Source organism: Meles meles, chromosome 1 (genome assembly GCF_922984935.1).
Source record: "Meles meles chromosome 1, mMelMel3.1 paternal haplotype, whole genome shotgun sequence".
In the NCBI taxonomy this organism is placed as follows: domain Eukaryota; kingdom Metazoa; phylum Chordata; class Mammalia; order Carnivora; family Mustelidae; genus Meles; species Meles meles.
The window spans coordinates 175023665-175049605 of NC_060066.1; the positions used below are offsets into that span (position 1 = coordinate 175023665).

Consider the following 25941-nt stretch of genomic DNA (forward strand, 5'->3'; position numbering starts at 1 on the left):
AAAATATTTGCAAGTCAGATAGCTGACAGAGAATTGATATCCAGAATCTATAGGGAACTCTACAAGTCAACAAAAAACACTTTATAAAGAAACTACAGGCAGTTTTCCATAAAGACATAATTAAAATAAAAGTTACCATTTAATGATAATCCACTACATATAGTGCTAGGTAACATATTTAACTTCTAATATTCCTAATTCATTCATTCAGCAGATCTTTATTATATAATTGTACAAGCTAAGTATTATCACCTTTATCTTACAGATGATCAAAGTGTCTTGCCTGAGATCATAAAGAAGCTAGGGAATGACTATAAAGTTATCCTGAATCTAGGTTTTGAGAAATATTGGTCTCTTTTTTTCTTGATTTTATTTATTTATTAGACAGACAGAGATCACAAGTAGGCAGAGAGGCAGGCAGAGAGAGAGAAAGGGAAGCAGGATCCCCACTGAGCAGAGAGCCCGATTTGGGGCTCGATCCCAGGATCATGACCTGAGCCGAAGGCAGAGGCTTTAACCACTGAGCCACCCAGGCGCCCCAAATATTGGTCTCTTTTGCTCTTTATAGTGCTTTTAATACATTTCAACAAACTTTCAGTGTGAAAAATTACTACTTCTCTGCTTCCCAAGGGGCACAAACAGTGGTCATGTTTTAATACCAGAGAACAAAACAAACCTTGAGAAAATTGATCTCTGAAGTTATAAATAAATATTATCTTAACGTGCTTTTTACTCAGTCTTATGAAGATTATTCTGTATTCACTATCCAATTCTCAACTGTTAAACAAAACTGTTAACTCAAGTTATTCAGAAGTAAACTGTGAGTAATTTAATGTGTAACTTTTTTTTAAGTAAGAAATTGCCATGTAGACGCACCTGGGTGGCTCAGTGGGTTAAGCCTCTGCCTTCAGCTCAAGTCATGATCTCAGGGTCCTGGGATCGAACCCTGCATTGGTCTCCCTGCTCGGTGAGGAGCCTGCTTTCCCCTCTCTCTCTCTGCCTGCCTCTCTGCCTACTTATGCTCTCTGTCAAGTAAATAAATAAAATCTTAAAAAAAAAAAAAGAAAAGAAACTGCCATCTAATAAAATAAGTACCAGATATTTATCAACTTTATTTTTAAAATATATTTGCTCTGAAAATATGGTATAAATACAGGCATTCCTCAAGAAATGCTAAGAAAACCACATAAAAATCAACACAAAACCTACTGAGTCGTTTCCTTTTTATCCTGTCAACTATATTTAAAGAAAAAGAACATGAGTTATACAAAAAAACACTAACAGTTCCACTATCTCAGTTTCTTCAACTGAAAAGAAGGAATAATAAACCGTTCACATGGACTTAAGAGGTAGATAGTAACTTACAGAGTTTATGTACCAAAGCTTTAGCTACCTTCTGTTTCCTTCTCAGCTGGCTGCTTAGGAGCTCTGTAGTCCTAAGTCCAAGTGTTGCTACAGTGGCTCTTTTACTAAGTTAAGGACCTCAATTTTATCACTCCCCGTTTGTTTGTTTTTCCCTGGAACCACTGCATACTGCTTTGTAGTGTAGGCTCTACATGTCAAAGAGCCTAAGTTCGAATCCTAACTCCACTTATTGGCTGTGTGATTCTGAACAAGTTACTTAATTTTTGTAGGCCTATTTCATCCTTTGTAAAATGTAGACTATAACCCTAGCTACTTCACAGGGTGTTATGTATATTAAATAGGATAATATAAATTGCATTTAGAAAGTACCTGGCTCACAGTCAACACTCAATAAATATTAGGCATCTCATTTTCACCACTACTACCACTGCCATCATCGTCTATCTGCTTCCCAGCACAAAGCATGTGCAGCTTTGTAATTGTTTTATTACTTATTTCATATATTTGTGTTTGGTCATCTATGGAAGCATGAGCAGTCTGCTTTTTTTTTTTTTAATTTATTTGACAGAGAGAGATCACAAGTAGGTGGAGAGGCAGGCAGAGAGAGAGGAGGAAGCAGGCTCCCGGCCAAGCAGAGAGCCCAATGCGATGCGGGGCTCGATCCCAAGACCCTGAGATCACAACCTGAGCTGAAGGCAGAGGCTTTAACCCACTGAGCCACCCAGACGCCCGAGCAGTCTGTTTTAATAGGGCAGCCATTCTCCTTTTTTCTTTCATCTCTTTGGCTGAAACAGAACACTAAACAGTAAGTAAATCCTTGCCGAATGAATCCATGAAATAAATGGAAATGGATAGAGAGATGGCAGCATAGATTGGCCCTATAGAACTTTTCTTGCTTCTCCAATAATTGCTTGTATTACAAAGATAACATAACAAGTTCGCAATGACTCCAAAGACAAATACCTTATCCCATGAAGTCAGGACTGCACTAGCATAAAATGACTGAAAATTTGATACCCAGTCTCACAGGGCTACCAACATTTCAATCTAACTAGGTTTTACTTTCCTACTCAAAAGCAACTATCTCGCCCCTCTGAAAACTTCATCACCTACTTTACCTCTCTCGATGTTTATATTTTCTATATGAAGTATGAGCCAAGGAGATGTAAACGTCTTCATGCTCTCACCAATAAATCCATAATCCTACCATTATCAGTCCCCACCTTCTCTTCCTTTCCCTTAGGCCAAACCCTCAACATGTGTGTAGATCCCATCCCTTTGGCCTCCTCAAGGATTTTGCTCTTCCTGTGATCAATCCCCCTTTTTCCCTAAAACAACCTGTCTAAAGGATCATTCATTACACTACATAAATATAATAGTATTCCCCATCCTTTAAAAAATTCATCTATAGGGATGCCTTGGGTGCCTCAGTTAGTTAAGCATCTGCCTTTGGCTCAGGTCATGATCCCTTGCTCGGAAGGGAGCTGCTTCTTCCTCTGCCTGCTTCTCCCTCTGCTTGTGCTCCCACGCTCTCTCTGACAAATAAACAAAATCTTAAAAATTCATCTATAACCATTTTCATCTAGTTAGTGCTCCAATTTTTTCTATTTTCCCTTACAGCAGAACTTCTTGAAAAAAACCATCTCTACCTCCTCACTTCTTACTCCATTTTCAGCTCATCCCCCATTTTCAACCCGTTCTGGCTTCTGTATCCATAGCTGCTGTACCAAGTCTGGTCCCTCTTCCTGTCCACATGTTCTTGACTTCTTTAGTCAAGAACTTTATATTAGGTGATAACTCCTTTCCTTTGACAAACTGCATTCTTCTTCTGACTTCCAGACACCACATTTTCCTGGTTTTCTGCCTAACTCTCTGGCCGTGCCTCCTCGGTCACTTGTACCAGGTCCTCCTCTGCTTGACTTCAGTGGCTCAGCCTTGGGCCCCTTCTTTTCACTCTGTAAATACTTCCCTAGGTAAGCTCTTCCATTCCCATGGCTTCCCATTCCTCACATGACCTGCAGAATACTACATGATCTATTCCCTGGCTTCCTCTCTAAGTTCTTTTTAAGTGACTCTTGCCTTAATATACCATACTGAATTCCTTTAAGTTTCTTGTGTAAGTGCCTTCTTAGCTCAGTCCAGCTGTTCTCTCTTCCTGAAATATTTTCTCTTGTGTCATCTAAAACGTCATTTCTGAGAGAGCTTCCCAGATCTGCCTCCCCCTTCATCTTTTATATTATCCTCCCTTATTAATTTCCTTCATAACCCTCATCACAATTGGCAATTATATATTTGTTTGCTTTTGGTCATTTCCACTAATCTTTACATAAGGGTTCACAATGCCATCCATGTAAACTCAGCACCCAGCACAGTAACAGATAAATAACAAGCATTCAATGTGTACATAAATTAATGATCTGGCATTCACTTATTCATTCACTAACAAACATTTATTGAGCAATTTGTAGGTGACAGGTACTGTGCTAAATGCTGGCGACAAAAGATAAATCAGAATCACTCTCAAGATCCTTACATTCCACTGAGAAGGACAGAGACAATACTGTGTGATAAGTGCCATGACATGGGTGAGGCCAACTTCTTGAAGAATGTGAATGGACAATATTTCCCTAACTTCTTTAGAAACCAAGGTTAATCCAAATGTTTTTCCTGTTCTACCATGCTAGAATGGTTCAGATCATTATGTCAATTATAAGACAGGTTTTTCCTCAGAATTACTGAGGAATATTCTATTTAAAGCATCCATTTCTTACTCTCATATCTATTGTTCCCATCAATAGGTAAGTAAAAATGAAATCAGGAAAATTAAAACTCATTTTGGTTTGAAACTGTCCTTAAATAAGAGAAACATACAACTAATTTAAAATATTTTCCAAAGATCTTACATCCATTATATTCTGAATTTGACACCATCATCTGAAGACTCAAGGTGTTACATGGAAAGATATACTGCTGCATTAAGGACAGTATTCACTCACTTGTTTGTTTATCCAACAAAAATTCTGTAAGCACCCATTATGTGCCAGGACTAAGGATACAGGAGCAATCAAGGCAGAAAATATCCTTGCCTTCACTGAGTTTTTAGACTCAAATTGGAGAGACAAACAAAAAATAAGAAAATACAGAAATAAAATCATAATTGTAAAGTTAATAAATCATTCTAACACTTATAATCAAGAAACAGCAAAGAAATTGTACTGAAATGTATTACTTAAAAAAAATGTTTAGTTAAGGGGCAGCCTGGCTAGTTAACTGGTAGAGTACACATCTTGGGGTTATGAGTTCAAGCCCCATGCTGAGCACACAGATTACTTAAAAAAAAAAAAAAAAAAAAAAGAAAGAAAGAAAAGAAAAAGAAAAAAATTAAGAAAATGTTTGGTTAAATACCCAGAGATACTTCTAAAATAATTAAAAGAGAACACATCTAAGAATAAAGGAACATAGACTAGAAGAAAATATTTGTACAACATATCTGATTAAAAAAAAAAAACCTTGTAACTTACGAAATATAAAAAGAGCTTTTAAAACTCAATAATAAGAAAACATCCCAATTAAAACTGGACAAAAGATCTGAACAGACACCTCACCAAATAAAAACAGACAGCAAATAAGCATTTGAAAGGATGTTCACCATATGTCATTAGGGAATTGCAAATTAAAACAAAAATGAGAAACTACCACACACCTATACGAATAGTTAAAATCCAAAACTGACAACACCAAATGCAGGTGAAGATGTGGGGCAAGAAATCTCATTTACTGCTGATGGGAATACAAAAAGGTACAGCCACTTTGGAAGACACTATGGCAGTTTCTTACAAAGAGAAACATAAGCTTACAATGTTCCAGCAATCATGTTCCTAGGTTTTTATACAAATGAGGTGAAAACTTATATCCATGCAAAAACCTGCACATGAAATGTTTACAACAGCTTTACTTACAATTGCCAAAAATGGGAAGCAACGAAGATGTCATTCAATAGCTGAATGAATAAACAAGCTGTGGTATACCCATACAATAACATATTATTCATAAATACAAAGAAATGAAATATCAAGTCACAAAAGACATGGAGGTTCCTTGACACTGGTTTTGGCAATGATTTTTTTTTCTTATTTGACACCAAAACCAAAGAGAATAAACGCAAAGATAAACAAGTAGGACTACACTTAAAAAGCTTCCTACACAGAGGAAACCATCAACAAAATGAAAAGGCAACGTATGGAATGAGAGAAAATACTTGCAAATCATATATCTGCTAAGGGTTAATATTTAAAATACATAAAGAACTCATACAACTTAACAGAAAAATCTGATTAAAGAAGGGGGCAGAAGATCTGAACAGACATGGCCAAGAAGTACATGAAAAGCTGCTCAACATCACTAATCATCAGGGAAATGCAAATCAAACCCACAGTGAGACATCACGGCACACCTGTTAGAATGGCTATCAAAAAGAAAAGAGATAACAACTGTTGGTAGTGATATGGAGAAAAGAAAACCCTTGTACAATATTGGTGGGAATGTAAATTGAAGCATCTACTATGAAAAACAGTATAAAGGTTCTTCTGAAAATTAAGAATACAACTACCATATGACCTAGCAATTCTATTTCTGGGTATTCATCCAAAAGAAAAAAAAGAAAAGAAAACACTAATTCAAAAACATTATCTGTATCCCCAAGTTCATTGCAGCATTATTTACAATAGCCAAGATACAGAAACAACCTGTATGTCCCTTAATGGGTAAATGAAGAAAATATAGTATACATTGTGTATACATATACACAATGGTATTTTATTCACCCATAAAAAAGGGGGAAATCTTCTTTTCCATCTGGGCTGCTGACATGCTTCCAGACTGAGGAAGACACGGAAACTTCTGGCCCACGTGAGCCATGGCCACATCGGCATCCACAAGCACAGGAAGCACCCAGGAGGCCAGGGTAATGCTGGTGGCATGTATCACCATAGGATCAACTTCGACAAATATCACCCATGTGATATTTGAGTTGGTTTTTGTGTGTGTGTGTGTGTTTCCAACTAGGTTTTATTTTAGTGCCAATATTATCAGCAATGATACAGGAGTAATTCAGGCAAATAGATCACCTTAAGTACATCAGAGAAAACACTCACTGTGTCAAGCACGTCTCACACTCTAGCAAATGAACGTAAAACCAGAGAACAAAGTTAGCAGCATCAAATTAAAGTGCTTTTTGTCACACTTCTGTCCGAGCCTTTCCCTCAGTGGGATACATTTAATTTCATTTACTGTAAAAGAAACTCAAAATGCCATTCATTGCCCAGGGGCTACATTCAAAAAAATTCATATTTAGTTATTAAATAATTTTCCCCCAAAAAGCACAAAATTCATTGGAATTGTGTGACACAGATTTCTCCTGACATGCTGTGAAGTGACCACCATGTAGGCCTGGCAAAAAGCTCGAACATCCTCCTGCTGTGGGGCGATCCCAGCAAGGTCCATCACTTGGTTCCACACAGCAGCGGCACTAAAGGTCTGAACGAGCGGGTACCCGGACAGGATGCCACCTTTGTGGCCATCTACTGGTAAGCAGAGGCCACCAACTCATTTGATACAAATATCACTCATGTGATACAATGTCGGTATGAGACATTATCACTTAAAGAGAAACCAGAGCTTCTGCCCAACTGTCAACCTTGATAAACTGTGGACCTTGGTCAGTAAGCAGACACAGGGAAATGCCGCCAAAAACAAGACTGGAATTGCTCCTATCATTGATGTGATGCGATGGGGCTACTACAAAAAGTTTTGTGAAAGGGAAAACTCCCAAAACAGCCTGTCAGGCCAAATTCTTCAGTAGAAGAGCAGAGAAGATAAGGGTGTCAGCTGCCTGTATTCTAGCAGCTTGAAACCACGTATGGGGAGGTTCATTAAATGTTAAAAAGTGCTTTTCTAAAAAAAAAAGGGGGGGGTAGGGCATCTTGTTATTTACAACAGTAGGATGGACCTTGAGGGCATTATGCTAAATAAATGTTAGAGATGGGGCACCTGGATGGCTCAGCGGGTTAAAGCCTCTGCCTTCGGCTCAGGTCATGATCCCAGGGTCCTGGGATCAAGTCCCACATCGGGCTCTCTGCTCAGTGGGAAGCCTGCTTTCTCCTCTCTCTCTGCCTGTTTCTTGGACTACTTATGACCTCTGCCTGTCAAATAAATAAACAAAATCTTTCAAATAAATAAATAAATGTTAGAGAAAGACAAATACTGTATGAGCTCACTTATATGTAGAAACTATTAAAAAATAAATAAATAAAGCTCACAGAGAAAACAGATTAGTGGATGCCAAGGTGGGAATTAAGGGCTGGGAAAACTGGGTAAAGTTATTTTATAACTTCCATTATAAAATAAGTCCTGGAGATGTAGTGTATATCATGGTGACTATAGTTAATAGTACTGTATTGCGTATTTGAAAGTTGCTAAGAGAGTAAATCTTTTTTTAATAAAAATTATTTTCAAGTGATCTCTATCTTGAAATTAAGTATCTCTGCGCTTGTAATTAATGATCCCAAGATCAAGAGTTGTATATACTCCACCCACTGAGCCAACCAGGTACCCCTCAGAGAGTAAATCTTAAAAGCTCTCATCACAAAAAAAAAAATTTTTTTTTAAAGATTTTATTTATTTTTTGTCAGAGAGAGACAGAGAGAGAAAGATCACAAGTAGGCAGAGAGGCAGGCAGAGGCAGAGGGAGAAGCAGGCTCCCTGCCGAGCAAGGAGCCCGATATGGGACTCGATCCCAGGACGCTGGGATCATGACCTGAGCCGAAGGCAGCCGCTTAACCAACTGAGCCACCCAGGCGTCCCACAAAAAAAATTTTTTAACTATGTGTGGTAACATATATTAACTTGATTTATTGTGGTGATCATTTCACAATATATGCAAATATCAAATCATTATCTTATACACCTGAAACTAATATAATGTATGTCAATTATAACTCATTTTTTTTTAAAGACATGGAGGAACCTTAAATGCATATTACTAAGTGAAAGAAGCCAGTGTGAAAAGGTTACATAACTGTAGGGAAAGTAAAAACATCAGTGACTTCAGCAGTTAAGTGGGAGGAAGGCAGGCACAAGGTGGTGCACAAAGGATTTTTAGGTTAGTATAATTATTCTATAGGATACCATAAGAGGATACATAATATGCATTTATCAAAACCCACAGAACTTTTCAACACAAAGAGTGAATCTAAAGTAAACTACAGTATGTATTTATTTTATAGGACTTCAGTTAATAACAATGTATTGTATTGGTTCATCAATTTAAAAAAATGTAGCACACTATTGGCAAGATGCTAATAATGGGGTTATTTGGGGGGGTATGAGAACTCTATACCTGCTGTTCAGTTTTTCTGCTCTAAAAAATAGTCTTTTTTTTAATGGGTATATTCAGAGGTAGACATGAGGTTGTCATCATAAACATTATTTTTTCAAAGATTTATTTATTTATTTATTTGATGCAGAGAGAGACAGTGAGAGAGAAAGCACAAGCAGGGGGAGTGGCAGGCAGGCAGGCAAAGGGAGGAGAAGCAGGCTCCCCACTGAGCAAGGAGCCCAATGTGGGGCTCAATCACAGGACCCTGGGATCATCACCTGAGCCGAAGGCAGCTGCTTAACCAACTGAGCCACCCAGGCACCCCATAAATATTATTTTAAAGTAATATTAAAATACACTGTATTTTAACTAACCAGAATTGAAATTTTTTTTTAATTTTTTTTTCCTTAAGATTTATTTATTTATTTGACAGACAAAGATCACAAGCAGGCAGAGAGGCAAGCAGAGAGAGAGGAAGGGAAGCAGGCTCCCTGCTGAGCAGAAAGCCTGATGTGGGGCTCGATCCCAGGACCCTGGGATCATGACCTGAGGTGAAGGCAGAGGCTTTAACCCACTGAGCCACCCAGGCACCCCTGAAATTTTTTTTAAAGTGTGCCATGAGGGGCACCTGGGTGGTGTAGTCAGTTGGGTGTCTGACTCTTGGTTTGGCCCCAGGTCATGATCTTGGGGGGGGGGTCATGAAATCGAGCCCTGGGTGGCTCCCCCAAGAGCAGGCTCCCTGCTGAAGCCTGCCTGGGACTCCGTTGCTCTCCCTCTGCCCTTTTCCTCTCCCTCTAAAATAAATAAATAACTCTTTTTTTAAAAAGGCACCATGAAATTAGGAGTATGATTCTTGATGCCTGAGTTCCAAAACAGGTAAAATAAAATGAAGTCAATCCAATATGAAATAAAAGGAAACAAGAACAGAAGAATAGTATTCCAGTATTTCTGTCCTTGTAGAGATGAGGAAGGTCATGGCACATTCTAGAGCTCTCAGAATCAAAATATTTATAATACCTGAATGAAGTCAATATTGACAAATACCCTTGGAATCCTGCTAAAACATTACATTATGATATAAATCAATTTGGTATCAGGCAAGTTTGTCATAACTAATGCAACAGGCATTAGTTATTCAATTAAAAACGTCTTAACTGGGGCGCCTGGGTGGCTCAGTGGGTTAAGGCCTCTGCCTTCGGCTCAGGTCGTGATCCCAGGATCCTGGGATCCAGCCCCACATCGGGCTCTCTGCTTAGCGGGGAGCCTGCTTCCCTTCCTTTCTCTCTGCCTGCCTCTCTGTCTACTTGTGAGGTCTGTCTGTCAAATAAATAAAATCTTTAAAAAAAAAAAAAGTCTTAACTGAAGGCAGTTTTGTCATCTGTGACTCAATTTCACGGCATTATACAGAGAGACACTATTATAATGAGGGTCTTACATGCTTTAAATGATCAACATATACTTTAACACTGGCAGGTAACAAGGTGACAAGGGAAAGACTCTCTTACCTGGCTGCCTTTTTTATTTTATTTATTTATTTACTTATTTTTAAAGATTTTATTTATTTATTTGACAGAGAGAGAGACACAGCGAGAGAGGGAACACAAGCAGGTGGCGTGGTTGAGGGACAAGCAGGCTTCCCACTGAGCAGGGAGCCCGATGCAGCTCCATCCCAGAACCCTGAGATCATGACCTGAGCCAAAGGCAGATGCTTAGCAACTGACCCATCCAGGCACCCTGGCTGCCTTTTTAAAATATACAGCATTCATTTACAAATTATGACATTTATCTATCCTCTATTTAGAGTAAATGAAGTTGAAAATAATCTTCAATTCAGTCAAGAGTCTTTGACCATAGTCAAAGCATAAAATAACACAGACTGACAGCACAGACAGACATGATTTTGCATATTTTGTCATCTTAGGTTATAGTACTGAAAATAATTTTCCTATGGTTAAAAAATAAGCACCATCAAATTTTTTCATACTCCAAAATAATATTATTTTATCCCAGATAGCATTGAAAACATTACAACTCTCCCCTAATATTTTAGGGGAGCATAATGCTATATTCTGTAATATTATTGAATAAAAATATTGTTAGCTTCTAAAAAAATTATTTTTAAAAAAAGTGTTTTATTCTTAGTTTTAAATTTAAAGTTCTTTTAAATATGATATTTTGATTTTTAAGGTATATTTTCACTTAAACTAAAAATTGGGTATAACAACATAAAAACAAAATATTGTATAATTTTTTTTTTTAAAGATTTACTTATCTGAGAGAGAGAGACTGAGAATACATGAGTGAGGAGAGGGCCAGAGGGAGAGAATCAGTTCAGGCAAACACCCCACTGAGCACACAGCCAGCCCCACGAGGGCTCCATCCCATGACCCATGAGATCAATACCTGAGACAAAACCAAGAGCGGGACGGTTAACCGACTGACCCATACAGGTGCCCTGATAGTTCTGTTATGCACTTTTATATATAAAATTACTCCTGACATTACTAATGTCAAAATAAAAGCAGAGTTAGGGGGCACCTGGGTGGCTCAGCTGTTAAGCATCTGCCTTGGGCTCAAGTCATGATCCCAGGGGACTGGGGTGGAGCCCAAATCAGGCTCCCTGCTGAGCCCTTCTCTCGCTGTGTCTCTGTCAAATAAAGAAATAAAATCTTTAAAAAAGAAAAGCAGGGCGCCTGGGTGGCTCAGATGGTTAAGCGTCTGCCTTCGGCTCATGTCATGATCCCAGGGTCCTAGAATCGAGTCCTGCATTGGGCTCCCTGCTCCAAGGGGAGCCTGTTTCTCCCTCTACCGCTTCCCCTGCTTGTGCTGTTTCACTCTCTCTCTCTCAAATAAATAAATAAAATCTTTAAAAACTAAAATTAAATAAATAAATAAATAAGAAAAGCAGAGTTAGATACTGACTGTATTTTTCATTTTATACATAAACATGTGTTATATAAATTATATAAATTTATAAAATATTTATATAGTCTATAAATACAAAATTATATCAAATTAACATTTTATAATTACATTTATAAATGCTCACTATGTTAAATATCTATAATCCCAAGTGTCTGAAAGGGGGAAACTTGTCAGAACTATATTAAAAATTTATCTGGATCATTTTTCAATATGTCATTTTTTTTTTAAAGATTTTATTTATTTGACAGACAGAGATCACAAGTAGGCAGAGAGGCAGGCAGAGAGAGAGAGAGAGGAAGCAGGCTCCCTGCCAAGCAGAGAGCCCAATTCGGGGCTCGATCCCAGTACCCTGGGATCATGACCTGAGCCGAAGGCAGAGGCTTTAACCCACTGAGCCACCTAGGCGCCTCTCGATATGTCATTTTGACATTAGGCATGTCATCAAGGTATTTTTTAAATAAACTGTAAGTAAAGAAGATCATGTGTGCCTATAGGGATACTGAAGAAATTAATACTGGAAATGAATCAAAAAGGAAACCGTAACTGCAAAATAAAACCTTCAGTATAGCACACTTGACACCTTGATAAATAGCATTTCAGTTTAACTGAGATGACTTCCAGAAAACACACTTATAGCACAGCACACTTCAAAATGTTTAATGGTGCACTCTTCCCACAAAGTGACCCTAGCTAATCAGTACATTTAGTAATAATTTTATAGAGATAAATCATTGCCAGCACAAGTAATTCTATTTCCTTTTCTATTTTTTTTTTAAAACAGTTTATATAAGCTTTTTCAGAGAGCTGCAATGAAACAGAAATAGTCTATGCAATCCCTTCCTTTTACAGAAGAGGAAACAGAAGCCTGGAGCTCTTTCATACCCATTCCAGTGTTCTTTTCTCTGTTCTATTTATTCAAATTACTAATGCAGTAAAAAACAAAACAAAACAAAACCAAAAACACATCTTCTTTGAGTTATACTTTAAAAATCAATTACAATGGAAAAAATAATTGTGAGTAAACTGGAGTAATATATATTACCATCACTAAATCTCTCCTTGTTCAATGACTTGGTGCCCATTTTATTCTTTTTCTACTTTGTAAGTCAAGACTTGATATATGAAATAAAATCTAGGGGTGCCTGGGTGGCTCAATGGGTTAAGCCTCTGCCTTCAGTTCAGGTCATAGTCCCAGGGTCCTGGGATCGAGCCCCACATCGGGCTCTCTGCTCAGTGGGGAGCCTGCTTCCCCCTCTCTCTCTGCCTGCCTCTCTGCCTACTTGTGATCTCTCCCTCTCTCTCTGTCAAATAAATAAAGTCCTAAAAAAAAAACAAAACAAAATACCTAAAATCCCGCTACTTTGGTAATTTCACCTGAGAGTCCCACTCAAAATTTTTATCTTCCTTTCAAATTCAAATACTCAAATTCCCAATCCTTTACTGCTGCCCAAAACTAATGTTCACCCAAAGACAGACTCGTATTTCTAGTAAGCAATTTAAGCACAGATGAATCTTGTTGCTATGTCCTATATAGTAAAACAAGCATAAGGCTTTGGAGTCAGACAGATTTTTCTTAAAATCCACACACTCTTGGGAGACCTAAGTGGCTCAGCTGGTTAAGTGTCTGCTTGTGGCTCAGGGTCCTGGGATAACTCCACCATGGGCTCCTGCTGAGCCAGTGGGGAGTCTGCTTGTCTATCTGCTCCTTCCCCTCCTCACGCTCTCTCTCTCAAATAAATAAATAAAACCTTTCAAAAAAAAAAAAAATCCATGCACTCTCATTTTTAAACTCTGAGGACGGAGGTATATTTTTCTCACCGGTAACTATATTTCAGAGAACTGTAATATTTTTTTTTAAAGATTTTATTTATTTATTTGACAGAGAGAGATACAAGTAGGCAGAGAGGCAGGCAGAGAGAGTGAGAGGGAAGCAGGCTCCCTGCCGAGCAGAGAGCCCGATGCGGGACTCGATCCCAGGACCCTGAGATCATGACCTGAGCCGAAGGCAGCGGCTTAAACCACTGAGCCACCCAGGCGCCCCAGAGAACTGTAATATTAGACAAGCCTAGCATAAAGTGGAAGTGTTAAAAAATGTTATTCTTTTTTTTTTTTAATTTATTTGACAGAGAGAGATCACAAGTAGGCAGAGAGGCAGGCAGAGAGAGAAGGGGAAGCAGGATCCCCTCTGAGCAGACAGCCCCATGCAGGGCTTGATCTCAGAACCCCGAGATCATGACCTGAGCTAAAGGCGGAGGCTTAACCCACTGAGCCACCCAGGCGCCCTCAAAAATGTTATTCTATTTTCATCTTTCACACCATCTCAAACAAATACAAAATATCCAGGTAATAATTATAGTTCAAGAAGTTTTACTTTTAAAAAAATTTTTTTTAAGATTTTATTTATTTATTTGACAGACAGAGATCACAGATAGGCAGGGAAGCAGGCAGAGAGAGAGGAGGAAGCAGGCTCCCTGCTGAGCAGAGAGCCCAATGCAGGGCTCAATCCCAGGACCCTGGGATCAAGATCTGAGCCGAAGGCAGAGGCTTTAACCCACTGACCCACCCAGGTGTCCCTTAAAGAACATTTTTATGTTTATTTCTATTAAATAGTAAACAGAGCAGTCATTAACCAGATAGCACCAAGTAAATAATAATTGGTCACATCAGAGATGGTAATGGCTGACCGTGGATGCTTAGGCGGCTTAGCTGGTTAAGTGTCTGCTTTTGGCTCAGGTCATGATCCCAGGGTCCTGGGACAGAGCCCTGCTTTAGACTGTTTGCTCAGTGGGAATCTGCTTCTCTCTCTCCCTCTGCCCCTCCCTTCCTCACCGCCCCACCTCCATGTGTGTACTCTCTCTCTCTCAAATAAAATCTTAGAAAGAGAAAAAAAAAAAAAGAACCAAATAGAAGATACGTGACATTTTTTCTTTTAGAAATTTTTCACTTTCAAAATTCCTCTTTCCTTAACTCTTAAACTCAATGCTTTCTTAGTCCTCTGAAGTCGAATGTTCAAATAAAAAGAGGTCAAAATGGAGCTTAAGAGAGAATGAAAAATCATGATCTGAAGTTGGTGATTTCCATAGGAAATTAATATGGATATATAGTTATGGTGATCATTTGAACTTAAGAGGGCACCTTTTGGGGAAAGACCTCTGTACTCTTTCTACTCTATAATTTATTGCCTATTATACAGGAGAAGTAGGGATTATGTTGTTATATGGAGCAATTATCTAAATTAATAATGTGTGAAATCATGAAATAAAACTCACATTTGCTGAGCATTTTAGAGTATGACATACTTTTCCAATTAACAATGAAGACAGGAATGGAATCCAGATATCTCGATCTCCATTTTAGTAATAGAGATAAACTGCAACATTTTAATACTTTCATAAATTCTAATGTAATTATTTTATATTCTACTTAATTACATTTTACCAAGATGAATGTTACAACAATTCTACTGCTTATCAGCAACTGAATATAAGCTTTAAACTGTGCTAGATAATTTCCCACAATTTTCTGTTAACTCCTTCTATATTCAAGTATTTTCATCTTGACCCACTCTTCTGTAAGATAAATTTCCCTTTCCCCACTAATTTTCCACCTGTATTCTGATGTGATCTCATTTTTCTCATATACTTTAGACTCTGTCCCATAAATTATATCCACTTTTTTATATCTCCCTCTCCAAAGAATCATTTTGTTTTTTGTTTTCTCCAAATAGTCATTTTGTAACATGACTAATTCCCTCTGCCATTCTTAGAAAAATTAAGCTCTCATTCTCAATGATCCTATTTTGTTCATACTGCTATTATAAATAAGGAGGCGTGCTAGAAGCAGTATGACTGAAAGAAAGAATGCTAGCTTGGGGCCCCTAGGTGGCTCAGGCAGTTAAGTGTTTCACTTTGGGTTTCCGCTCAGGTCATGATCTCATGAGTCATGGGATCCAGTCCCATGTGGGGCTCTGCACTCAGTGGGGAGTCTGTTTAAGTTTCTCTCCCTCTGTTCCTCCCCCTACTCAGGCTGTCACTGTCTCTTTCTTGCAGATAAATAAATAAATCCTAAAAAAAAAAAAAAAAAAAAAAGTACTAGCTTTAAAGCTGGCTCTAGCACTTTCAAGCTGTGAGATCCTAGGCATATTCCCTGACTACTCAGTCTCTGATTCTTAACCTATCAAATAGGAAAAAGTTAACAACCCATTCTACAAGAGTGTAATGAGGATTAAATGAGAATAAATATAAAACATATATAACTAGCTCTTAATATAATGTCTTCTACTTTGCTATGGTATAGTCTGATTGTCTACTCAGATCAGAAGTTCACAATTTTTTTAGGATTTTTTTTTAACTATAGGAAATCCAGATTTTCTCCTAACTTGCTGAAACCAGTGCCCTTAATTACAAACTCCATGAGGTCATATATCACAATTTTTGTATCTCTGAATCTCTAATACTTAGCCCAGAACCCTTCATATATTAGATGCTTATTATGCTTGTTAAAGAGTATTAAGCTTTTTTTATTAAGTAGAGAAATTACTGGATATGCAAACTAAATTTCTTTTTTCAATAGTAAACATTACTTTACAAAATAACATTGCTTGGGGTATTTTTCTAGCTATATTCCCAGTATAATCTCATTACTAGCTAGAAAAAATATACCTATGTTTTTAAGCTCTTTTCTTCTGAGAAGCTCAAGGATTTTTTACACAGACCTTATCTCATCAATCCTTAGAACATCCCTGAGGTAACTGGAGATGGAAAGGAAAAAAATAGAATTTGAATCCATAATCCACATGAATCCATAAATTCATAAATTCCACTCAGAAAAACTCCCATCTAATTTTTCAGTTTATGTGCATTTTGCCACCATTTCCCTTCTAAATCCACCTAAGTTAACCTATTTACTCATTACATCTGGATATGCTGATGTGGGCAAAAGTGTTACTATTTGCTCAAGAGAGCAAAGTTTTCAGAAAGTATTATACAGAGTAAGTAACAAAAGAACAACATAAAAAAATGACAACTCTAATTGCTTAACAGAAAACTGACTACTGAGGCTACTGACTACAGGTTTACTTTAGACTACTAGCTATTTAGGAATTAGACACATTATTTTCTTCAAATTTTAATAATCAGAGACCAGCAGCCCAATCACAGCTTTCACTTTCTTCTGCTCCCCATCACTTGGTTCTTTTGTACCCTTATAGTAGCCCTTACTGACTACCCACCCAGGAACCATTCTCCTCCTTTTCCATATTAATAGAATCCCACTTCTGTTCAGGCAACATTGGGCTCAGCCCCAGGGGATGATCATAACTGATCTTCTTAGCCAATCCTAGCAATCCTATTCCCCTTTCTAAATGACTGGTATAAAATTGGACCTGTGGGGGCGCCTGGGTGGCTCAGCGGGTTAAAGCCTCTGCCTTCAGCTCGGGTCATGATCCCAGGGTCGGGCTCTCTGCTCAGTGGGGAGCCTGCTTCCTCCTCTCTCTCTGCCTGCCTCTCTGCCTACTTGTGATCTCTATCTGTGAAATAAATAAATCTTAAAAAAAAAAAAAAAAAATTGGACCTGTGATCTAAAACTGGCCAAAAAATTGAAAGAAGTTGCTAGGGATTCTTTCCTCCCTGATGAGAGGTCAGCAAGAACAGGCTACTTAATATATACATTGTGCAAAGCTGGAAAAAAATTCATCTTTTGCCCCCAACCAATTTCCCTGTACTTGAGAAGTTGCCAGCTTGAATTCGATGCATAGAGCTGTACCACTCTCTTGCAACCACAAGTGAAGACCAAGAAAACTTCAGTGATTCTGACTGCAACCAGACATAAGTGAGTCTCTATCTTTCAGGCTTCCTGTTATATGAAATGTTATTTTTGTCTACGTCACTAAGGATCAGATACTCTATGCCTTAAAGCTGAAAGCATCCTAATTAATTAACACAAGTAGGCCAATAAATCAGAAAAGAAGGGAAGTACACATTTAATTACTGAGCACTTACTATTACATCTGTAATCTCATTTATGAAAATTACTAATCTTTCTATTTTGTTTTTATAAAAACAAAAGCTTAATAAAGTTATATAGTTAATAGTAAGAATGTTAAAATTGAAGTCCATACCTGAAACCAAACTTTGCATTCTTTTTAAAATCCCTTCCTCCTTGTTTACAGTTCTTTATTAAAAAGATAAACCAGTAAGTTGATGTTAATAGCAAGCAAAACTCAGGAAGAGCTAAGGAATATCCATTATTCTTATAACCTTGTCATAGGATCTATAGCCCTCAACTCTACTTTGTATCAAAGTTACAAGGAGAGGGATGCATGGCTGAGTGGCTTAGTCCGTTAAGTTTCTGACTCTTGGTTTTGGCTCAGGTTGTGATCTCAGGGTCATGAGATCGAGCCCTGGGTCCAGCTCCATCCACACTGAACACGGAGTCTGCTTGTGACTCCCTCTCTCCCCGACCCCCCTCGGATAAATCTTAAAAAAAAAAAAAAAGACATTGGGGAAAAAGACAAAATATGTGTATATGTGTATAAAAAGTTACAGAATCTCTAGCAGAGTGACCAAACTCTTCTACACCAAAAAGTAAGATGGACTTCAAGTGTAATATTCAATTTCTCAAGAATTAAAAAATATGAAGTCAATCACAAGTATTTCTTTAACCAAAAAAAAACAAAAAAAAAAACTTCCTTATTTCAAACTATTCCATTAACCAAGTATCTATCAATATAGAAACCACAAAGTTAACACTTCCTCAATTTTCATCTGTTCATGGAAAGTGATTCAACTTAAATCTTGGCAACAAAAAAGGTTATATAAACACTAAGATTCAGCAAGGTCATTTTTTTATTTAGAAATTTACTAGAACTGGATGTTCCAAGCTATTTATAATGTCATCTCAACCAGAAGTATATTCACCTTATATTGACTTTATTAATCTCTAATTGAGCTTAATAAAGTGGGCATGCAGTATTTCTGACTTAAAACACACACAACTTACCTTCCCACATGCTCTGCAATGATGCCTCCTTTTGGTGAATGTAAACCTGGCTTCACATTTCATGCAGTTTGGAGCCTGAGAATCTGGTACCCATACGGGAGCCACCTCACCCAGAGTAGTAAATGGCTTTCTGGCAGAAATTCCAAACTGACCAGCTCTGAGATCATTATCTGGGCTTTCTGGAGCTAAAGCAAGGCACGGTCTACTGGATATCCCAGACTCATAGCTTTCTAAATGTTCCCCATTTGTATCAGCAATAGAGATGTTTCCCAAGGAGGCATTGCATACATTGGTTGCTGAGTTCTCCCCTAATTTTGCTTTCCCAAGAACATCATTTTTGTTTTTAATATTATTTCCACTATTTGTAGGAAGGTCATTTTGTAAATGGTCAGACAATGGCTTTGGAATTTGAAGTTTAAGATTAGAAGGTTGCTTGGGTCTTGCACCACCAAAAGGAACACTGATAGACTGCAGGTTTGCTACTATCTTGGGTGAAGACTGCCCGAGCACTGATGGAACTTGGCTACAGAAACTGTGTAAATAATTTTTCTTCATTAGGTCACCAGTGCTATTTAAAAGTAGTCCACTTCCTTCTGTGGCTTCATTTCCTCTCTGTTCATAAATATTTGAGTAGCATTCTGACTTGCTCTCTTCTATTTCTTTTTCTTCTGTTACTGAATCTTCTTTGGAGGGTAAAGTCTTTGGAACAAAACAAACAACTGGGCTCTGCATTCCATAGGAATCACAATTAGATAGAGAATTTGCTGCTGGTGTATCCATAGTGGAAAAATCACATCCTTCACTTTCATTGGTGCAAGTTCCTTTTAAATCTAGACCTGCTTCTGCCATTCTATCACACTCTCCTCCACTATCATTGTAAATGTCCTCAGGCTCATTCATTGGCAGAAACTTCTCATTTTCTTTATTTATTTGGCTGTCATTCATATCATTTAGCTTAGTCAATTTCCAATTAGTCATCTCCTGAGAGTCAGAGAAATGCTCTGTCATATTAAGAAGTTCCGTACTGCCAAGAATTTCTTCATGTTCACAACCTTCCTTTTTGTCAGCTCTAACATCACTAGGCACAAGACAATCTGAAAACTGTTCACAGTTATCATCCCTTCCAGACCCATTAGGTATGTCTGTTTTGAGAAGCAAAGGTAAACCAGATCGGACAGATTCTTCAGTTGTTCTCTCCTCTGTTGACTCTTTTTTCATCAAAATCCCCTCATTCAAGTGGGAAAAGGAGTTTGGACTCCCTAGATCTGTCTTAGCAGAGCTGGTCTGGCCAGTAAGAATATCATCTGGTATATAGTTCTCTTGCTTTTTAGCAGCAGGACCCTCATCTGTTCCCTGGGATGAGACTATTGAATCAATTGTTAAACTTGTAATCACAGACATGGGTGGGTCTCTACCTGTATTTTCATCATCCTTTAATTGTGAAGGGGAACAGACACTGGCTAGATTATCAGATGAAGTAGTACATGTATGTTTAACAGAATCCCCCATTGCACTTGATCTATTCAACAGATCTATTTGTTTCTCTGAGTTCATATCTTTTTCAGTGGACCCATTTATACTAAAACTAAATTGATCAGTTTGTCTGTTTTCGTTATCCAGTGAACAGCTAAAAGCATCCATGAGGGACTGACTATTATAATTATTACAATCCTGCAAATCGTTTTGTAATGTCCTCTTATCACAGTTATGCATGACGGCTACGACAAGAACATTCTTCTCGTCTGGCAGACAAGCTAGGTTTCCACATTTCTTCTCTCCGACTTCAACAGTACTACATTGATCATCTCGATTACAGTTCCTCTTAATTAACTGATCTTCTACAACAGCATTTTCATCAATCCACATTGTGCTGATCTCTGGATTCAGATTATAGTCCTGTCCATTAGCACAATGATCCTCTCCCTCTGTGGTCAAAGAAGCTGAATGAGCCAGAGAGAAGACTTTTAGTTGTGGCTGTGACTCATTAGAAACTGCAGGTTCATTCACACTGGCCAATGCGGGGTTAAATGACAGTCGGTGAGACGGGGGATCTAGAATCTTATTCCACTTGGTATCCAATAAAATAGGAGAAACTGTTTCATCTGAAAAGATAAATAATTACAATAAGTTTCCTGGTGTCACTAGAAAAGCTAGGACTCAATTAACTATATGTGCAAACATTCTGAAAATAAAATATTCCCAGGATATCTAAAAATAGAATATTCCTAGAATATGAAATTTCTAATTTTTAGCTAAGAATAAAAAAAATATTCTTCAGACTGTTTCTATATTACATGTCACCAAATGGTAATATCCCAGAAGATTCCAAACAACAAAAGAATTCTACCTCAATCTACTAACATAATTAAAGATGGCACAGAGGCTATACTTGGTACCGGGGGCAGGCAGTAGCAATCAGAAAGACCTTCAATTGGCTGGGTACAACATAGGGTGCAGACTAATCTAAGCTGGAAAAAAATTAGGACAAGTAATTGAGTAAGAGGGAAAACAAAGGAATATTCTGTGGAGACAGAGTGATCTATAATCTACATGATGACTGGAATGTGGGTTACATTGATGTATTTACTTATCAAAACTGGTACACTTAAGATTTATACATTTTAATGTATGTAAATTTCATCTTAAAAAAAAAAAAAAAAACTTAAAAAGGGCGCCTGGGTGGCTCAGTTAAATATCTACCTTCAGCTCAGATCGTGATCCCAGGGTCCTGGGATCAAGCCCAGCCTTCCGCTCCCTGCTCAGTGGGGAATCTGCTTCTCCCTCTCCCTCCACCCTTCCCCACTGCTCATGCTTGTGCACATGCTCTATCTCTCTCAAATAAATAAAACCTTCAAAAAAAAAAAAAACCTGTAAAAACATAACAAGCAGTGAATAGTGGATGAAGATACAAATGAAACAAAATTGGAATCATATTAATTACTGCTGAAGCTGGGAAACTGGATATATCAGAGTTTACTACACTATTCTGTTTTTCTATGTATTTGAAATTTGTCCATAACAAGTATTTTTAAAAGTTTGCTAGAGTATATGAAATTATACTCATAACTAACTGTGTCACATTATTAATTAGGTTTATATTTCTATAATTATCTGAGGACATCTGGCAGAAAAATATTCATTTATCTTGTTAAATCAACCTACTTACATTCTATCAATAAGCATAATTTCATGTTTACTTTTTAAGAGATTATAACTATGATGATTATTTTTCCAAGTTATAGTGCCATATGTATATTTAGAGAAATAAGAAATAATACACTTACTGTCTGTCTTGCTGTCTTCTTACAGTAAATCTAATAATCATAGTCCTGAAATTATACAGATATATTTTCCCCTCAATAGTAACATTAACCTTTAATGCCCCCTTAGCACCTTGTTCATGTCTCTATTTAAGCATTTACTACACTATAACACAATGGCAAGTGTAAGCAAGTAGTGAAAAGAAGCCAGAAAGGCCAGACTGTAAAGGCCATAAGACACCAAAATGTGTGGAGAATGGTCTTGAATACTGAATGTTAAAATCATGAGTTACCCAAACTTGGGCTAGCAGAGACTTGAGATTTAATAACATAAACTTCCTTTAAAAAAAAATAAATCATTATTTCCAACATGGTTTATGGAAGTAAAAAGGAAATGCTGCTTCTTACAAGAATATTTAATAATATTCAAATAAGAATGGTAGATCAGTTATTAAAAATGTCATTATTCAATTACCTACTACATGGGTATAATGTTAATTATCTAGTGCTATCACAGTCTGTGTGTGGTATATTTTTCATTTAAAGAAGGAAATTAACATAGAATGAAAAATCACTTTATTTAAAATATGCTTGGAAAGATACCAGGCTAGAGGTAGTCATTTGAATACAATTAGTACATAGTAAGATCTTTAAACAATAGTTCAAAACAAATATACAACATAGTTCCAAATAAGAATTTGGCTTGTGAAGTTCTTCTCCTTCTAAAAGAATTAGTTTTTATAAGCAATGCTGTATTTCTGAACTAAAAGACAATATTTACTGATTCAACAAAAATATATTCAAAATCAACTATATACAAAGTACCCTACTAGATCTACAGAAGTCCTAAAGAGATTGATATAATAAACTAACAGTTTTCTTAGAGTCAATGGTATTTTAGAAGTATACTATTCAAATGATTAGGTATAGCACCTGTTTAGATATCTCGTAACAAATAACTGATACACAGAGGGCCAAACCAAAGAAAGGACTGAGAAATTACCTGTATAAATGATTGAAACTGAGAGGAAAAGACCCCCTTCACCTTGGTATGTAGACCCAATACAATCCCAAATGATTAATTTCACACTTATATGAATCCTATGGCTATGGAGTAGCTTTGGGTCATCAGTGGTAAAATATGAGAACAGTATCCTTCCTTCTCCCTTTTCCTTCCTTAAGCCCATAATTCTATACGGCTTGGTCTATTACAGACCCAAAGCAACAACATTAAAATTAATCTCTCTTCCCAACTACTATCAAAGGACAATCTAAATAATGGATATAGGGGTACCTGAGTGGCTCAGTGGGTTAAAGCCTCTGCCTTCAGCTCAGGTCATGATCCCAGGGTCTTGGGATTGAGCCCCACATCAGGCTCTTTGCACTGCAGGGAGCCTACTTTCTCCTCTCTCTATCTGCCTACGTGTGATCTCTGTCTGTCAAATAAATAAAATCTTTAATAAATAAATAAATAAATAAATAAATAACTGGATATAGTAAAGGTCTGGAGACCATTTCTAAAATCACAGACTTCAGACAGAAATACATCCCTTTGTAAACTTGTTACCTGCCATTTCCAGCTAGAAAGAATACCAGGGGGCGCTTGAGTAGCTCAGTTTATTAAGCATGTCTGCCTTTGGCTTGGGTCATGATCTCAGGGTCCTGGGATCTAGCCCCATCTTGGGCTCCATGCTTCTCCCTCTTCCTCTCTCTTATCTCACCTCTGAACCCCCAGCTCTGTGCTTTCTCAAGTAAATAAATCTTAAAAAAAAAAAAAAAGAAGAAGAAGAAAGAAAAAAAGAAAAAGAAACAGAGTATCAGAGTAGGAGGGATCTAATTAATTATAGCTTATCCATTCAAATCATACTGACAGAGAAATTTAAGGAAAAAGTTTACCTAAATGAAGTGAATCTTAGGCAGACATTTTATCTAACCATTCCGGCCATAACTTAAAACTATATAAATCTTTTAAAATTAGGTTTAAAATATATCTTTATTGGTCAACAGGCAACAAGTTATTTTTCTTAGTTTAGGAAATACAATCACACATTCTAAAACTCTTCTTGACCATAAACTGATTGTATAAAGAAAGTTCAGGCTCTAGTATCATAATGCCTGGATACTAATCATTCTGCCACTTATTAGCGAACTAACCTCAGGGAAACCACTTAATCTCTCTGTGTCTCTCATCTGTAAAATGTAGATAAGATCTACTTTCATGGGATTATTTTAAAGATTAAATAATACAGTCCATTTAAATACTTTAGCATAATATCTGGCACACAGTCCAAAAAATATTAGTTCTTCCTCTGGATACTGAAATATAATACTATTATCATTAAGTTATTAAGTCATTTTATTTTTTTAAAGTGTTGCATCCTCTCATAACCCCACATTCTCCATATCATAAATGTATTCAAATAGATTCACCAAAATAAATTCTCACCTTCGTTTTGTTCAAATTCATCTAATACCTTGTCCAGGTTGTAAGCTTCTGCTTGGAAATAATTCTCCATCGGTGAGGAAACACCACTCAAGAGACCTGTTTAAACCTAAAAGTAGATCAAATTTGTTTTACACTTTCAATTACTAAAATTTAATTCATAGATATTCAACTGAAAACAGAAATACAAATGATCATGAGACTACTATGAACAATTTACACTTTTAAATCGGAAAACCTAAAGGAAATGAATAAATTCCTAGACAAATGCAACCTACCAACAGCGAATCACAAAGAAATAACAATTCTGAACAAACCAATTACTAATAAAATTGAATCAGTAATTAAAAATCACCCAACAGGGGCGCCTGGGTGGCTCAGTGGGTTAAAGCCTCTGCCTTCGGCTCAGGTCCTGATCACAGGGTCCTGAGATCAAGTCCCATGTTGGGCTCTCTGCTCGGCAGGGAGCCTGTTTCCTCCTCTCTCTGCCTGCCTCTCTGCCTACTTGTGATCTCTACCTGTCAAATAAATAAATAAAATCTAAAAAAAACAAAAAACAAAAAACCCCACCCAACAAATAAAAGTCTAGGACCAGTTGGCTTCACTGATGAATTCTTTCAAACATTAAAAAAAAAAAAGAACTGGGGTTCCTGTGTGGCTCAGTTGATCTAAGTGTCTGCCTTCAGCTCAGGTCATGATCCCAGGTACTGACTGCATCAGGCTCCTTGCTCAGCAGGAAGTCTGCTTCTCCCTCTTCCTCTGACCCTACCCACTAGCTCACGCTCTTGCTAACTTTCTCTCTCTCAAATGAATAAATAAAAAATCTTAAGAAAAAAAATTAATAGTAATGTTTCTTAAACTCTTCCAAACAATAAGAGAGGGGGAATACTTCTAAACTCATTTTACAAAGCCAGCATTACCCTGATACCAAAACCAGGTAAGGACGCTACAAGAAAGGAAAATTACAGACTAATATTCCTGATGAATATTGACACAAAAATCCAAAGCCAAAAATATCAGCAAATCAGATTCAATAACACATTAAAAAGATCATATACCAGGCACCTGGGTGGCTCAGTTGTTAAGCATCTGCCTTTAGCTCAGGTCATGATCCCAGGGTCCTGGGATTGAGCCCCACATTAGGCTCCCCGCTGAGTGGAGAGCCTGCTTCTCCCTCTCCCACTCCCCCTGCTTATGTTCCCTCTCTTGCTGTGTCTCTGTTAAATTAATAAATAAAATCTTAAAAAAAAAAAATCATATACCATGATCAAGTGGGATTTACTCCAGGGATGCAAGGATGATTCCACATCTATACATCAATGTAGTACCACATTAACAAAATGAAGGATAAATCATATAATCATCTCAATAGTGCAGAAAAACATTTAACAAAATTCAACATGCATTTATGATAAAAATCCTAAACTAAGTGAGTAGAGAACACAACTCAACATAATAAAGGCCATCTATGACAAGCGCACAGTTAACATCATACTCAGCAGTGAAAACCTAAAAGCTTTTCCTCTGAGATCAAGAATAAGACTGGGGGGGCCCCTGGGTGGCTCAGTGGGTTA

At 37.3% G+C, this 25941-nt stretch overlaps 1 protein-coding gene across 3 annotated transcripts in view; it reads right to left on the reverse strand.

Annotated features, from left to right (window-relative positions):
• The window catches only part of ZFYVE9 (zinc finger FYVE-type containing 9), a 204249-nt gene that overhangs the window by 105276 nt on the left and 73032 nt on the right, over window positions 1-25941 (reverse strand). For 2 of the 3 annotated variants that reach the window (XM_045998099.1, XM_045998090.1), the window contains exons 3-4: window positions 24371-24476; window positions 18665-20766 (exon numbers count right to left, since the gene is read on the reverse strand). In XM_045998099.1, the coding sequence (XP_045854055.1) occupies window positions 18665-20766; window positions 24371-24440 (2172 nt within the window). In that variant the 5' untranslated portion in view covers window positions 24441-24476. Of the gene's footprint in view, window positions 1-18664; window positions 20767-21948; window positions 21994-24370; window positions 24477-25941 lie in introns of all 3 variants that reach the window. The other variant, XM_045998108.1, reaches the window with a different exon arrangement.